The 15,724-nt window shown below is 37.6% G+C and overlaps 1 protein-coding gene across 11 annotated transcripts in view; it reads left to right on the plus strand.

Annotated features, from left to right (window-relative positions):
- KIAA0586 (KIAA0586 ortholog) overlaps positions 1-15,414 on the plus strand; it is a 142,298-nt gene extending 126,884 nt beyond the window's left edge. For 8 of the 11 annotated variants that reach the window (XM_049897391.1, XM_049897390.1, XM_049897389.1 and 5 more), the window contains 2 exons: positions 3,391-3,456; positions 12,437-15,414. In XM_049897391.1, coding sequence (XP_049753348.1) covers positions 3,391-3,456; positions 12,437-12,588 — 218 coding nt within the window. In that variant the 3' untranslated portion in view covers positions 12,589-15,414. Of the gene's footprint in view, positions 1-3,390; positions 3,457-7,351; positions 9,527-12,436 lie in introns of those variants that run through there. The other 3 variants (XR_007518854.1, XM_049897395.1, XM_049897397.1) reach the window with 3 other exon arrangements.
- The last annotated feature ends 310 nt before the right edge of the window (positions 15,415-15,724 follow it).

The raw sequence follows: 15,724 nt of genomic DNA on the forward strand, positions 1-15,724 counted from the left end.
TGGTGTTTTTTTTTTTTTTTTCCCCCTAAAGCGTGAGACTGGTTTGGGTGTGATAGCCCTTATTTCTGGCTGAGGGATCGTGGCGATTGTTGAATAGTGCCGGACTGGTATTGGAGCAAAGCAGGGAGGGGGGTGGGTAAGTGGAATGTGTCATTTCTCTGCTGTGAAAGTCCCTGAGGGGAAGGGGTATTTTGATCCCGTGTGGTAGGTTAGACGCTTGCACTTAACTTTTGCAGATCCAACACTGCCTCCTCCTAGCTCTGGAGGCTTGTACAGACTCTTCGCCATCGGGTCTCTCCCAACATGTTGAAATGCTTCCAGGTGCTACTGCTTGCCTCAGCCTGCATCCACCAGCTGACCCAGCCTGCAGGTTGCTGGCTACCTCAAGACTGGCACTTCTTCACAGTTTCTGAACTGCCTCTCCCTCCCCCGCCCCTCAGTGTGACTCCTCAACTTTGTCTTAGATGATCAGGGCTCCTAGATTGTCATATGTAATTGATTCACTTATTTTTTTGAGTCTTTGTTATAAGAGCAATCACAGGAACCATCTTACTATTCTGCCGTCTTGGCCCCCCCTCCAAAACTTGTTTTTTTTAATAAAGCAGGAATAAGCTGTTGCTTTTGAAAGTTTCACAGAAGGGTGTTTTATTAAGCAAAGAGTATTAGAGAAGTAGTTCTTTTTTTGTTTTGCAAAGAAAACGGAGTGTATAAAATTAACATTTTGGTTAGTTATTAACTTGGAAGTGTTTCACTGTAGCAGTGATTCCCTTTGGGGATACACCCCCACTGGAGGTTAAGCCTGTAAGTACAGAAGGAGGCCTTGTTAGTTTGTAAAAGCCTGAAAGTGATTCAGACTTCTCCCCACTCCAACCGTCTGTTGAGAATGACTGGTTTAAAAAATATTTCATAGCTCCTTTCTCCAAAGCCATCCAGGTACAATACATATTACCTCAAAAAAAAAAAAATCTGTTGCCATCAAGTCGATCCCGACTCATAGTAACCTTATAGGATGGAGCAGAACTGCCCCATAGGGTTTCCAAGGAGCACCTGGTGGATTCAAACTGCCGACCTTTTGGTTAGCAGCCATAGCTCTTCACCACTACGCCACCAGGGTTTCCATATATCACCTTAAGGAGAATTAAAAAGAAACCAATAGAACAAGAAGAACCAAAAACAAAAAGAAACCAAACCTGTTGCCGTCGAGTCAGTTCAGACTCATAGTGACCCTACAGGACAGAGGAGAACCACATCATAAAGTTTCCAAGGAGCAGCTGGTGGATTTGAACTGTTGATCTTCTGGATAGCAGCCATAGCTTTTAACCACTGCACCACCAGGGCTCCGGAACAAGAAAATAAAAATAACCAAGAATGAAAAGAGAATTTGAGCTGGGCAAATAGAAACACTGGTAGATAGGAGTATAATATTGAAAGTTAGAAAGCTCAATTAGTTCTTGGCCTTTAAAATCTCTCATATTTTAGGTGCAGCAGAAGTGTTAATTGGAAGATTTGCTTACTTCTGCCAATTGCCTCTGTTAGTTTTGTCTTTCCAATTAAAGAGAATGGAAACAATGTTTTATTCTTCTTTGTAGTCTGCACAACACCTAGCATAATAGTGCTGGACACAGATAAGGTACTTAAAATTTTTTTATGATTGAGCCCCAGCTAGACCTAAGGTAGGTTTTCTTAGTTTGTACCCAGTTTTATTTAGGATGAAAGGGGGTGATGTAGCTTATCTCTTACCATAACACAACGGAGAAGTTCCAGATAAACATTTCAGAAAAGACTGTCACTTAATTTTGCTTGTTACAAGTGGTTCATCAATGGACTGGTATGTTTGTTTCTATGTTTGTACTATATGTGCTTGGTGCAATCTCAAAGACTATCTCTAATAAGCAGGAGTGACCAAGCAGTAACTCCTCTCCCTCTGAAACTCTGGAAAACTTAGAGGCAGAGGAAGTGAGCATAACACGCAATAGTTAACATCATAGTAAGCATTTTTAAAGAGTGCAGACGGTTAAGCATTCAACTGCTAGCCACAAGGTTGGGCGTTAGAACCTACCCAGAGACACCTGGGAAGACATGCCAAGTGATCTGCTTTCTAAAGGTCTCAGCCTTGAAAACCCTGTGGAGCAGTTCTACTCTGTTACACGTGAGGTAACCATGAGTTAGAATCTATTCAGCAACAACCACCACTTCTAAAGCATTTAAAGATTTTTTTGAAACTATATCAGAGTCAAATGTTCAATTTTGGTCTATGTGCAGATTATCAGACATACAAGTAACTTGTGTTTGTCCACAATCTGACCCTTATAAATAAATACATTCTCTCCTAAAACTATGTTCTTTAAGCTTTCTTTCTTTTTTTTTTTTTTTTTTGGTTAACCTGTCTTGTGTTTCATTTTTAACATATTTTAAATTTTTTAAATGTTTTCTGCAGTATAATTAGACTAGTTTAGCTTAATGTTTGTCACCACTGAAAACATATTGGCATTTAATGAACTATGTAGTGCTTGTAATTTTATTTAGTTTCTACTTCTTCTGAATTCCACCTGAAATTATTTTGAAATAAATAAAGCTTGAGAAATGACTTTTTTTTATTTTAGAGAAAAAATCATAAAAGAAATATTATACCATATTATAATTTTTTCCATATCATTCTGCCCCAAGAATTCGTTTCAAACAGCAGCTATTGAGAGTTACTGATTTCAGAGCACTCAGTATAGGTTCCCAGCATACCATCAACACACCCAGAACATCTTGTGGGCCTGAGAGCTACATGTGCTGCAAGTTTCTCTCTTCAGTTGTTTAACTTTTCTCTGCTTCTTAATTCTCTAACCTTAGGAAGGTTTTCTCTTATTCACTTTAAGTTAAAATTTGGCTTTGGTTTAGAGGTATATTGCGACTCGGACTCTGTGTTCCCTGACAACTTTATTGGTTGTTTCAGATAGATTGTGTTGGGCAGTATGCCCATAGACTGGCCTAGGGAGAAGGGAGATTCGAAACTTTTTTGTAATGATTAGATCCTTAAGTGAGAGAATCTGTGAAAATTTTTAACCTTGGAAGAAAATGGTCTGTGAGTATTTTAGTTCATACAAATAGCAAATTCTCTCATGATCCTTTGCTTCCGCCTTTCCCTCATGTTTGATGCATAAAGATAGTAATCCATTAGGTAAACTATTCTCCTATTGACAGTCATTAAAATTCAGCTGTTTAATTTCCATCTTTACATTCAGGCCACTAGATTAGGCTTCCTTTTACCTGGTTTTATGGAGTAACTGGAAGTGCATTTAGTTTGTGGTTTTGCTTTGTTTTGTTTTTGGTGAATAGGAATGAATCATGATTATTTCTATGCTAAACTGATTTTCTTGTGAAATTTTTTTTAAAATGTAGCTTCACCAGGTGATATGGATCGGATACAAATTGAGCCCAATCTATATCTCCCGTCTGTATTTTCAGGTAAGTTTTTAACTTTAAAAGTTCTTGAACCTGGAACTATACAGCTTTTTTCATTTCCTTGTCATTTCTTTCTCTGATAATAATCAGCATAGTAGAGAGACTAACTCTAATATTTTTAGTCTTCTAAGATATCTATAAACTCACCCCAGCTATAGAACTCTCTGTGCGTGAAATTAAACTCTCTTTTTTTTTTTTAAAGGTAAAAGCTAGGGGACAGAAAGAAAAAAAAAAAACTATCATTTCCCTTTGGAAAGTTTATAAAATGTTGAATTAAAAAGCTGCAGGTGTGGTATTCAGAACACTGAGGATAGTACTCAAGATAATTCCATCTGGGGGAGGTTATTTGTTGGGACAGGACAGTGTTTAAACTTTGAAGTCAGTTTTAAACAAAGTGAAGCAGCTGGAATCTGGCATAAGAAGAAACAAGTCTTTGACATTCGCTATTGCTTTTTAAAAGAAAAAGAATTGGAGTTGTTTTTACAGGTGCTGGTAAATTTATAGGAGTCCTGGTGGTACAGTGGTTAAAGCGCTCGGCTGCTAGCCGAAAGGTCAGCAATTCAAACCCGCCAGCCATTTCATAGGAGAAAGATGTGGCAGCCTGCTTCTGTAAAGATTTGTAGCCTTAGAAACCCTATGGGGCAGTTCTACTCTGTCCTGTAAGCTCACTGTGAGTCAGAATCAACTTTACGGCAGTAGGTTTGGTTGGATTGGTTTGGTACATTTATTCTTCCTATAGGAACTGCTTCATTTTAATCTTAAATTATAAATTTTAGAACATTTATCAACTCATTTTAAAAAATAGGAACAACAGTAAATTTAAAAAATGTAATGGGGTTTATATGTCTAAAACATATTTTGGGCTGAGACTATTTTAAACCACCCTTTTTAAACATGAAAGAAAGGAAAGAAATATTTAATAGTGACTAATTCTGGAAAAAATTTTTTTTTTTTTTTTAATTCTGGAAAGCAAAATCAAGTAAAATATTATATTCTATCCTTAACATCAAATGACCAGGCACCTTATTCATTTAGACTTGTAGTACTTGTTATCAAGCACTAAAGATATGATGTTGCAAAATCTGCAGAGCTGGGTTAAGTATGTAAGGAGAACTGACTACAGTAGGATAGCTTAGCAGCTGCTTATACAAGGAATTGATGCAAGACTAGATGAGCCCAGGGTAGACGGGAAAAATGCTTCAAGAACTCAATAAAACACAGCTGAAATATTACAACATTTTCATAGGCAGCTGGGAAACAACTGCATTGCTGAACCCAGGGCTGATTTTAAAGACAGGATCTGGTCGGCTTAAATCTAAGCACGCTGTTAGCCATGAGGAACCACAGACTCTCTAGGTAGAAACAAATCAATTTGGTTCAGCATTAATTCAGTGCCCACTCTGTTCCCAGAATTATGCTACAGCTTTGTTGGATACAGAGGTAAATAAGACACAGTTGCTGTCATAGCAGGAGCCCTGGTGGTACAGTGGCTAAGGGCTCAGCTGCTAACCGAAAGATTGGTGGTTCAGACCCACCATCTGCTCCGCTCCATGGGAGAAAGATGTGATGATCTGCTTCCTTAAAGATTACAGCCTTGTAAACCCTATAGGGCGGTTCTGCTCTGTCCCACAGTGTCGCTTAAATGACTTAATGGCAACGGGTTTGGTTTTTTTGGCTATCTTAGCAGAGCACATATTTAATGGGAACAACAGACCCCCAAACAAATGATAATAATACAAAATGATATGTGCTGCTAGAAATGTGGATGTCTAAAAAGCTTGAGTGCACAAATGAGGAAGAAATTAATTTTGTCAATGAAGATTATTAGGAAGAAGGCTTGAGAGAAGGTGACATTTGAACTAAGCCTAAAACATTACAACAGTGGTCATTTATGTAAGGTTGCCTTACGGGTGTGTACTCCCTGATTAGAGATAGTCTCAGTCAGGTTATTTTTTAGCCATTGCATTGTTACGCCTATGTTCATAGTGGCAGCCTAGTTATAGATGTTGCATAAAAAATTTTAATATGAAAAAGTTTATGTATACATATCATGATGATGTAGGGCTCCAAGCCAGTTGGTTCAGTTGGTTAGTATTGTGCTGATGAAGTCAAACTTATATGTTCTCTGCTCTGTTGATCTAAAGAAGAACTCACAAATGGAACTCCTATTAGTGGCCACTGGTTTAACAGAAACATGCCTTTGGTCACAGGTACTTACTGTGTTCCTACTCTGCTAGTCACTGGGAAGACAAAGACCTAATCTATGCTCTTAGGGAATGTCTTAGTCATCTAGTGCTGCTATAACAGAAATACAACAAGTGGATGGCTTTAACAAAGAGAAGTTTATTCTCTCGCAGTCCAGTAGGCTAGACATCTGAATTCAGGGTACCAGCTCCAGGGGAAGGCTCTCTCTGTTGGCTCTGGAGGAAGGTCCTTGTCATCGGTTTTCTCTTGGTCTGGGAGCTTCTCCACACAGAAACCTGAGGTCCAAAGAACGTGCTCGACTCCCAGCACTGCTTTCTTGGTGGTATGAGGTTCCCACTCTCTGCTTCCATTTCCATTTATCTCTTGTAAGATAAAAGGTGATTCAGGCCACACTCCAGGGAAACTCCCTTTACATTGGATCAGACCTTAGTAAGGGTATTACAATCCTACCCTAATCTTCTTTAACATAAAATTACAATCACAAAATGGAGAACGGCCACACAATACTGGGAATCGTGGCCTAACCAAGATGACACATATTTTGGCGAGACACAGTTCAATCCATGACAGGGAATATATTGTTCAGCAGAAGAGGCAGACACATAAACGAGTAATTACAGTGCAATTTGTCAGATCTGGAGTAGAGTTGCTTTCGGAGAATAAGGTGTTCACAGTTTACGTGAGAGGAACTCTTCATATTTCACCACTACTGCAGGTTAAATCAGAGAATGTGATTCACTTGCACATGAGCCTGGACTAAGTCAATGATTCTTAAATATTTGGGAGCCACAAACCTTTTAAGACACCGATAGCTACGACTTCCCACCTCCCTCCCAAATTACACATATACAAAAATAATTTGTATAGAGTTTCAGAGTATTCACCAATCTCTGACACCTGCCCATATATTTCAGGTTGGGATCCTTCATGTACTTAATAAATGTTATTAGACTTGTCCTTTTTTAATTATATTTTTAAATGCACAATTTATTTTTAAAAAAAATCTTTTTTCCCAGGTGGAAATGTCCAAATTGAGGCAATTAAAAGTTGTCCCACCATCTATTCTCATCTCACAGACTAATGCCATAAATTCATATAATGGCTTCTGCCACATGCAGTGACAAGTTTGAGATGGTGTGCACCTCTGTGCAGCTACCAAGGAAACTTTTTCATTTCTCTGCTTGTCTCATGTTGTTTTAGGAGACAATGCTTTGTTTGGATTCCTCTTAGTTTGCAAATAACAGAGATATAATAATGGGTTACCATGTGTTTTAGGATTAGAGTTAGAATCTAAAACCTGCTGATGAAATGGATTATCTAAACCTGAAAAGCTTTTAGAAAGCTATGCTATGTATATGTTAAAGCAGCTTCTTAAATGGACATTGAAAATCTTATATCATTACCTGTATTACTTAGAATAAATTAGTTTTAACTTTTCTGTTTCTTAGTCTTATAAATCCAACATCAAAGAACAGAAAACATAAAATTTCTTCATGAATTTCAACTCTTTAAAAACACAAAATTGCAATTTCAAATGTCTAAAAGTATATTAAAATATGTCTTAGGAAGCTTCAAATGCATGGTTTAACTCTATGGGATCCCCAGCTTCAAATATATGCTAGATTAAATGACATCATACTGTAAACCCATGGAATCAAGAAATAATCTTTTTTTTTTTTTAACCCGAAAACAGCTGTTGAAACAATGACATCATAGAGTAATGACATTACTGTGGAAATATAAAAGTCAAACTTTAAAAGCATCAAACTACATTTAATATAGGTGGAAGATTTATGCTTACTTTAATGGTGATTTATTAAGGTACGTCTTTTCTTTTAAAAAAGTTAACTCTGTGAGGACCATAAGTGGATATGAATATTGCCGTTCTTGCCTGGTAACAGTCTCAAAAGTGGTGCTTTTTTTTTTTTACCTCAATGCTAGCCTAAAGTATTCTCTTTCGAAGTTCTGAGACTGTGACTGTTTAGCTTGTATAAATGAACACTTAAAGAAGTCTTCCCAATATATAAATGAACAAACACGTTTAGATAAGATGGTGCATTTTACTGACATAACGATTAAAGCACAATCACTAGTGTTAAAAATAGCATAACTATCTGGAGGCTTTCCAGAGCTGGTTTTTGTTATTATATTTCATAAATCATTCTTATCCCTCTCCCTATATCATACGACCTTTTGCAGCCTGCCCTGAATGTCAGTGCCTCTTGGAATAGTTCCTTTCCAGTTACCTAGGAATAAGAGCCAACCTGTTTTGAGTGTTTTTTATGTGCCAGCACTATGCAAAGTATTTTATATCCATTATCTCGTTTAATCCTTACAAAACCTCTGAGGGTAGATACTGTTAGCTCTGTTTTACCGATAAGGAAACGGGGGTTTAGAGAAGTGAAATAACTTTCCCAAAGTCTGTCATCACTCTATCCCTCTTACCCCTTACCTATTTTTCTTAATAGCACTTATCACCTCCTCTGACATACTTTATGCTTACTTCCTTACTTGTCATCTTCCCCCACCCCCAGCTAGAATGTAAGGCCTGTGGGAGGGTTTTCGTTTTGTTCATTACAGTATTCTCCAGAATCTGGAACAGTGTCCCTGGCACATAGTAGATACTCAATGATATCTTTTGGGTGAATGGATGGACGAACCCAGCTCAGACCTATCTAAATCCTCCTTTCCTCTTTACTCCTTTCCACACAGAAGCCTGACACCACTGTCTGGGTCAGACCATTCCAGGTGACGGGACAGCAAACCTCATTTGGACCCTAGACTTGACATATCATAAAGGGCCTTGTGCTTGAAAATTCAGCACTGCCCCTCTCCTTAGCTGCCCCCACCATTAAAAAAAAAATCTAATTAAATGGAATTTCCTTCTCCCACCTTTAAAAAAACAAGTGACTAAAAATAATCATTTATTACTGTAGTTAATTATTGTATTGGGTATAGTGCAAAGAGTAGTGAGGTATAGTCTCAACTCTACCAATTATAGATTAATTAGATGAGTTATATTAGACTTTTTTTGAAAACCATCTTGTACCTTGCATGACTCTTCAAGGTTTCTTCCTACTTATCTCTCTGACACCTCCCTCTTTTTTCCTTTATTTGTTTTGTAACCACTTTTCTTTCTTGTTCCTTTCCCCACATTTCTCTTATCATCGCTCTTCTCAGTCTGTTTTATTTTCTGGGTGATCACTATTCTCATTGCTGTAATTATTATATCTATGCAGATGACTACTTATTCTATATCTTTAAAACTACCTTTCAGTCTTTGAAATCTTTAACTCCAGTTGCCTGTTGATATAAGTCCATCCACACATTTTGCAGACACTGAAATTCATCAACTGTGTAACTCATCCTAGTGTCTCCCCACCTCTCCTCCTAATATGAAAGGAATTTGTCTTTTACAAGTACAGTCATGTGCTCTGTAATGTCCATTCGGGCAACGTCTGACTGCATATATGTCCAGTGGGATACAGGCGGGTGAGGCAGAGGACATGGCTCTGGGCGGGGCTCTTGGGCATTGGCCAGCAGGTAGGTAGTTGGGGGGTGTGTAAGTTGGGTGTTTATAACCTGAAAACTGCCTGTATGTAATACGTCGTTTGTACAACATCCAAGTCATGTAACATCCTATTTCATAGAACATATCATGGATGATAAGTGTTGCATAACTCATCATTTTCAATAGCTGTGATTGAATCACTATTGAAAGCTCCAGAACTGTCTACTTTTAGTGTTGACCTTATTAAAATTTAATGGAAAATTTCACTTTATTACTGTGGAAACTAACTGGAAAATATAAAGAGGTTTTAGAAAAATCACTTGGACTCTTGACTGAGAGGTGTCTTGAAGACTGTTTAAGGTAATTTGTTTTTAAAGTGCTTGTTATTATGTATAGATGATAAATCCATAAAATTTGAAATGAGAATTTTTGTGGTTTTAAGCAATACCAAGTTGACATTCTTTATATTTTAGAAAGCTTGCTTTAAATTTAGAGTGAATTAGGCTATAAGCAGATAGGTATACATATGTAGTCAACTTTGGATTTTTTTAACATATTAATGAATTCTTCATTCCAAACTGCCACCAGGTAGCTTCTGTATTGCTTCCCTCTGCTTTTAATCCACGGATTTTTTTGGAAATGTTTTTCCATATTTGGTTAAATACAGCAATAATGAAGAAATGTGTATTTAAAAGAGAAATATGCTTTCCAAAGTTAAATGTCAATGATATTTGAATTACCCACTTCAACGGTTTTTTCTTTCGACGTTGCTTTCATTTTATCAATTCTCTGAACTAACAGCATTGTATCCTTAGGTACTCAGTAATTGATTTTTAATGATATGACCGTAAGTCGAGGGTCCATGTTTTAGGAGTAGGAGGAAGAGCGAACTGCCTTGTATTTTGGCAACCTTTGACTTCAAAAGGTTTTTACTTGGTTCGTATCTACCCCCTTTTAAAACTCATGTCCTATATGTAACTAACAGCAAAACCTTATTTCAAGACTATTGCAGTGTTTTTTTATTGGACTTCAAGCTATTTAATATATGGTAATAGTAATAATAACAATCATTTAGTGGTAATAGTAGCTCTTAGTTTTTGAGTACTTACTACGTGCTAAGCTCTGTTAAACCCTTTATAGATGTTATTTCGTCTTCACTACACCCTGCACAGTAGGTGCTATTATTCCACTTAACACAGCAAAAAAAAAAAGCCTAACTTGTTTCCATTGAGTCGATTCCAACTCATAGCAACCCTGTAGGATAAGTTAGAACTGCCCCATAGAGTTTTCAAGGAGCACCTGGTGGATTTGAACTGCCGACCTTTTGGTTAGCAGCCATAGCTCTTAACCACTGTGCTACCAGGGTTTCCCTTAACATAGGAGTAAACTGAAATTCTGAGTGGTAGAGTAACTTGCCCAAAGTCACGCATTGAGGAAGAGACTAAGTCTGGATTTCAGAGACTGCTTTTAACCACACTTAGTTTTATCTAGCATTTATCATTTATACTACAACTTTTGACACTTGTATACTTTTTAAATGTTGTCTCTAATTGACTAGAGGTGGGAGTGGAAAGGTAGAAGTTTTTTGTGACAAGTTCTGAACACTTTGAGAAAAGAAATTACCTCATGTACAATCCTTGTTTGATCTTTGTATTATTTAGAAGAGTTTAAAGCACATACATATTCATCATCAAAAAAAATCAAAACCAAACCCGCTGCCATCGAGTCGATTCCGACTCATAGCGACTCTACAGGATGGAGTAGAACTGCCCCAAAGAGTTTCCAAGGAGCGCCTGGTGGATTTGAACTGCGGACCTTTTAGTTAGCACCTGTAGCTCTTAACCAGTATGCCACCAGGGTTTCCATTCATCATAGGACTTAGTTTTTAATGATGTATTATCAGATAGGACAACAAACACACAAACAGCAAAAGACAAAGTAGATAAATGGGACCTCATAAAAATTAACTGGTGTTCACTAAAGGATTTTATCAACAAAGTAAAAAGACAACCTATAGCTTGGGAGAAGAATTTGGGGAGCCATATATCCGATAAGGGTCTAGTATCCAAAATATATATATAATTTGTACAACTTAACAACAAAAAGACAAACGACCCAGTCAAAAAATGGGCAGGGGACTTTCACCAAAGAGGATATTCAGATGGGGAACAAGTACATGAAATTATACTTAATGTCATTAGCCATTGTTGTTAGTTGCTGTCAACTCTGACTTATGGCAACCCCATGTGTTTCAGAGTAGAACTGTGCTCCACCGGGTTTTCAATGGCTGTGATCTTTTGGAATTTGATTACCAGGCCTGTCTTCTGAGGCTCCTCTGCTTTTGAACCACCAACCTTTCAGTTTATAGTTGAGTCCTAACCATTTGTGCCACCCAAGAGTTCCGTTAGGGTTTCATCAGCCATTAGGGGAGATGCAAATCAAAACTACACTGAGATACCACCTCACCCTTATTAGAATGGCAGTGATAGGAAAAGGGAAAACCACAAGTGTTGGCAAGGTTGTGGAGAAACTGGAACCCATATCCATTGTTGGTGGAAATGGAAAATGGTACAACTTCTGTGGAAAATAGTTTGGCGATTCCTCAAAAAGTTGAACATGGAACTACCATATGACCTAGCAATTCCAATCCTAAGTATATACCCAGAAGAAATTTGGGTCCTAGGTATATACGCAGAAGAAGTGAAGGCAGGAAAGCAAACAGAAACCTGTACACTAGTGTTCATTGCAGCACTTTTCACAATAGCCAAAGGGTGGAAACAACTGAAATCTCTATCAATAGATAATTGGATAAACAAAATGTAGTATATACAAACAATGGAATATTACTGAGTCATAATGAGAACTGAAGTCCTGATACATGTAACAACATGGGTGAACCCTGAAAACATGCTGAATGAAATAAGTCGGTCACAAAAGGACAAAGACTGTGTGATCTCACTTATACGAAATAGGCAGATATATAGAAACCAAAGCTTATTTGTGGTTACCAGGAGTGGGAGGGAGGGGGAAAGAGGGCATTTTGTTTAGGGGGCATAGAGGTTATGTTATTGGTGGTGGAATGATTTGGAAAAGAGTAGCGAGAATGGTTGCCAAACTTGAAGAATGTAATTAGTGATACTGAATTGTACATATAGAAATTGCTGAGATGGCATATGTTTTGTTATGTATATTTTCACCACCATAAATTAAAAAAAAAAAATACTCACGATATACTTGTTAAACTGAATGAGTTTCTGCTTTTTGCAGGCGGTAAAACAGTACCACTCTTCACTCCGCAGGCACCACCTGCCAAGATGTCTGTGACACTGCCCTCGGTGAACCTCGAGGACTGCTCTCAGTCTCCGAGCATCAGCACAATTCAGGGTGACACAGACTCCTCAGGAGCAGATACCTTCTGAATGGCAGTGAGGAGCAAACACAATATTTATGCTACTGGTTTTGAGGTCATTTTACTCTGGCATAAAACCACTTCAGACTGTTTTTATCTTTGAGCGTATTCTCAAAAACCATCTCTAATTTTTTAATTAAAATGAAAGGCATATCTTGGGTATGTAGGTAAAGTTTTAAAATAAAGTAAATGTAAGTCATCATGGGTCTGGCCGTTTCTTAAAAGCATAGAATAGTAGGAAGGGCTTGACTATTACATCTAAGTGTTTATCCTACAGATACAACTTTTGTCTGTACTTATAAAATTACATAGGTCAAGGTTACTCATTCCAGTATTGTTTATAACAGCAAAATAATCGGAAGCAACCTAGTGGTTATCAATAAGGGACTGAGCCATTCAGCAGAATACTGTGTGGTACAGAAAAGGATAAAAAAAGTTTATATGCTGTTATGGAATTATCTTCTAGATATATTGTTATAATGAAAAAAGCCATGTGCAAAATTGTGAATTAATGCTTCCATAGCTTAAAAAGGAATGGGAATGAATCCAAATATATGGTATGTACACACACACACACGCTTACATACGTGTATTTGCTTGTATATGCATAAACTATCTCTGAGAGAATAAACAAGAAATTGTTAACTTCGATTGTCTCCTGGGAGGGAACTGAGTGGCTAGGTGGGTGATGAGAGTGGCTAAGTGATGGGAGTCAAGAATGACTGTACTTACTGTGCATTTAAACTTCAGTTGTGACAGGAAAAAATTATGAGGGAGGTTTATTTTTTAATATACTTTTGAATGGTGAAACATGTGCTGTGTTACCCTTCAAAACATAAATGCATAAAATTAAGAGAAAAATAATGTATTGCTTTGGAATGTGACACATCCAGGTTCTAATTCCAGTTTTCTTCACATACCGGTTCTCTGATGGGGGCAAATAAACCTCTTCATGTCAGCTGTCTGAAGTAAACGGGTGTTAATACCCTTTTACCAGATAATGAGGATTAGCGATAGTATATGTGGAGTACCCAGCACTGTTTGGTGGCACAAATAGTTAAGCACTCGACTACTAGCCAAAAGATTGGTGATTCGAACCCACCCAATAGCACCTTAAAAAACATCCCTGGCGATCTGCTTCCAAAAGGTCACAGCCTTAAAACCCCGATGGAGCAGTTCTGCTGTGCACACGTGAGGTCACCATGAGTCAGAATCGACTCCATGACAGCTAACAACAACAAAAAACCCAAAACCAAACCCGTTGCTGTCGAAGCTGATTCCAACTCACAGCACGACCCTATAGAACAGAGTAGATCTGCCACATAAGGTTTCCAAGGAGTGACTGGTGGATTCAAACTGCTGACCTTTTGATTAGCAGCTGAGCTCTTAACCCCTGCTCCACCAGGGCTCCACAGCAACGACAAACAATAAATGATGGGTGTCATTATTACCTTGAGGGAACTGAGCATCTTAAACTAGAGGGTACGCATATGAAAAGAAAAGCAACCTAGCCTTAGCAAAAGATTTATCTCCCTTAAAATGTTTTCCCTTCACAACTGAAGTTCAAACACAGTAACTATAGTCATCCTTGACTCTTCTTAATATTTTTCTAGTTCAGTTGGTGGGACTTAGACCTGGCTGCACATTAGAACCTCTAGGGAGCTTTAAAAACATACTAATACCAAAAAAAAAAAAAATGCCGAGGCTCCATACTCAGGGATTCTGACTTAACTGACCTGGGGTGAAGCCCAGTGAATGAAGGGAAGGAAGAGAGAGAGGGAGGGAGGAGGGAAGGCTGACAGGCAGGCAGGCCAGCTTTATGGTGATTTTAATGTGCACTGAAGGTTGAGAATTACTGATGAGTAATTTAGAATTCCTTAAACATCTAGTGGGGTCCATTGCTTGGAGAGCTCAGGGAGGGTATAAGGATTTCTCCTTACTAAAGATAGAAGCTACAAAAACCAGTGGAAACCAGAACTATGTCAGGAGCACGCATTCCTTCTGCGTCACAGTTCCTCAAGCTTCTCTCAGATAGTTGGTTACTGAAATGCTTTAGGCTTCACTTCAGAACCTATTTTCTTTGCTATGGTCCTTTGGACAGTTCTGCTTATAATAGTCTCCATTAAACAATTGGAAGAAAAATGCTGCTCTGTGGGTCATTAATTCTATTTTGAAGTTCATCTATAAGTGTCTGGGTAGGATGAAAGCTGGGGAAACATTTCTAAGTGCTGCTTCATTTTAAACATTAACCCCCATCCTCCCTTGGTTTCTGGTTTTCAAAGCTTTTTCTGCTTGGGAAGAATATCACTTATTTCAGCAGAAGCATTTTTTATTTAAAGGTGCTGGTAGTTTTTTCTCCCTAATGTAGAAAGCCTGCTTTTTTAACCTTAGGAGGGAGAGTTTAATCTTTGATTTATTCCACTCCTTGTGCACTTGAACTTTTCTCTGCGAAAAAAAAAATGCTTGGTGTCTGATTATTCCTGGCCAGGGTTCCTCTGATACCTCAAGTCCTTTTGGAATAAAACTATATATGTAAAAATAAGTAAAATGGCATTTTTTACATTATAAGCTTTGAAACATTAATTTTATACTTGATTTATATCATTTGCAACTTCTGGAAAAAAAACTGTCTATGAGACATGCCACTAAGAGCAGACTCTATCAAGATCAAGGCTGTTAATGTTGTTGGGCTTACGTATCTTAACACCAGGGCAACATGTATTTAAAGTGTTCCTTTGGTATAAATCCTAAAATACTTGCTTTTTGTGCACTTTAACAGAATCTTGAATAAATGTCTTTATTCTCAGATGATAATATTTCTTATTACTAGCATATTTTCTAGGCTCTTAACTTTTCTTTTTAAATGCTAAACATATGTTGTATCTATACATCTGTTTTTATGGTTTTTCTATTAAAAACTCTGTTTTTCTAAAAATATAAACAAATTAGCATCTTAGTTCATGGTGTATTATTAGTCCTAGTTCAAGAGTAGTTCTGTAGTTGAAATATTTTTATCCTTTAAAAGATGTCCTGATGATACATTTCCTTATAGGTGAGTAATTTGAACAGAATCCTTAGTATTTCTGCAATGTCACTGAGAAGAAACCCACTAAAATATTATTCTCTCACATATACCAATATGTCCA

This window comes from Elephas maximus, chromosome 10, assembly GCF_024166365.1.
Source record: "Elephas maximus indicus isolate mEleMax1 chromosome 10, mEleMax1 primary haplotype, whole genome shotgun sequence".
Taxonomy (NCBI): domain Eukaryota; kingdom Metazoa; phylum Chordata; class Mammalia; order Proboscidea; family Elephantidae; genus Elephas; species Elephas maximus.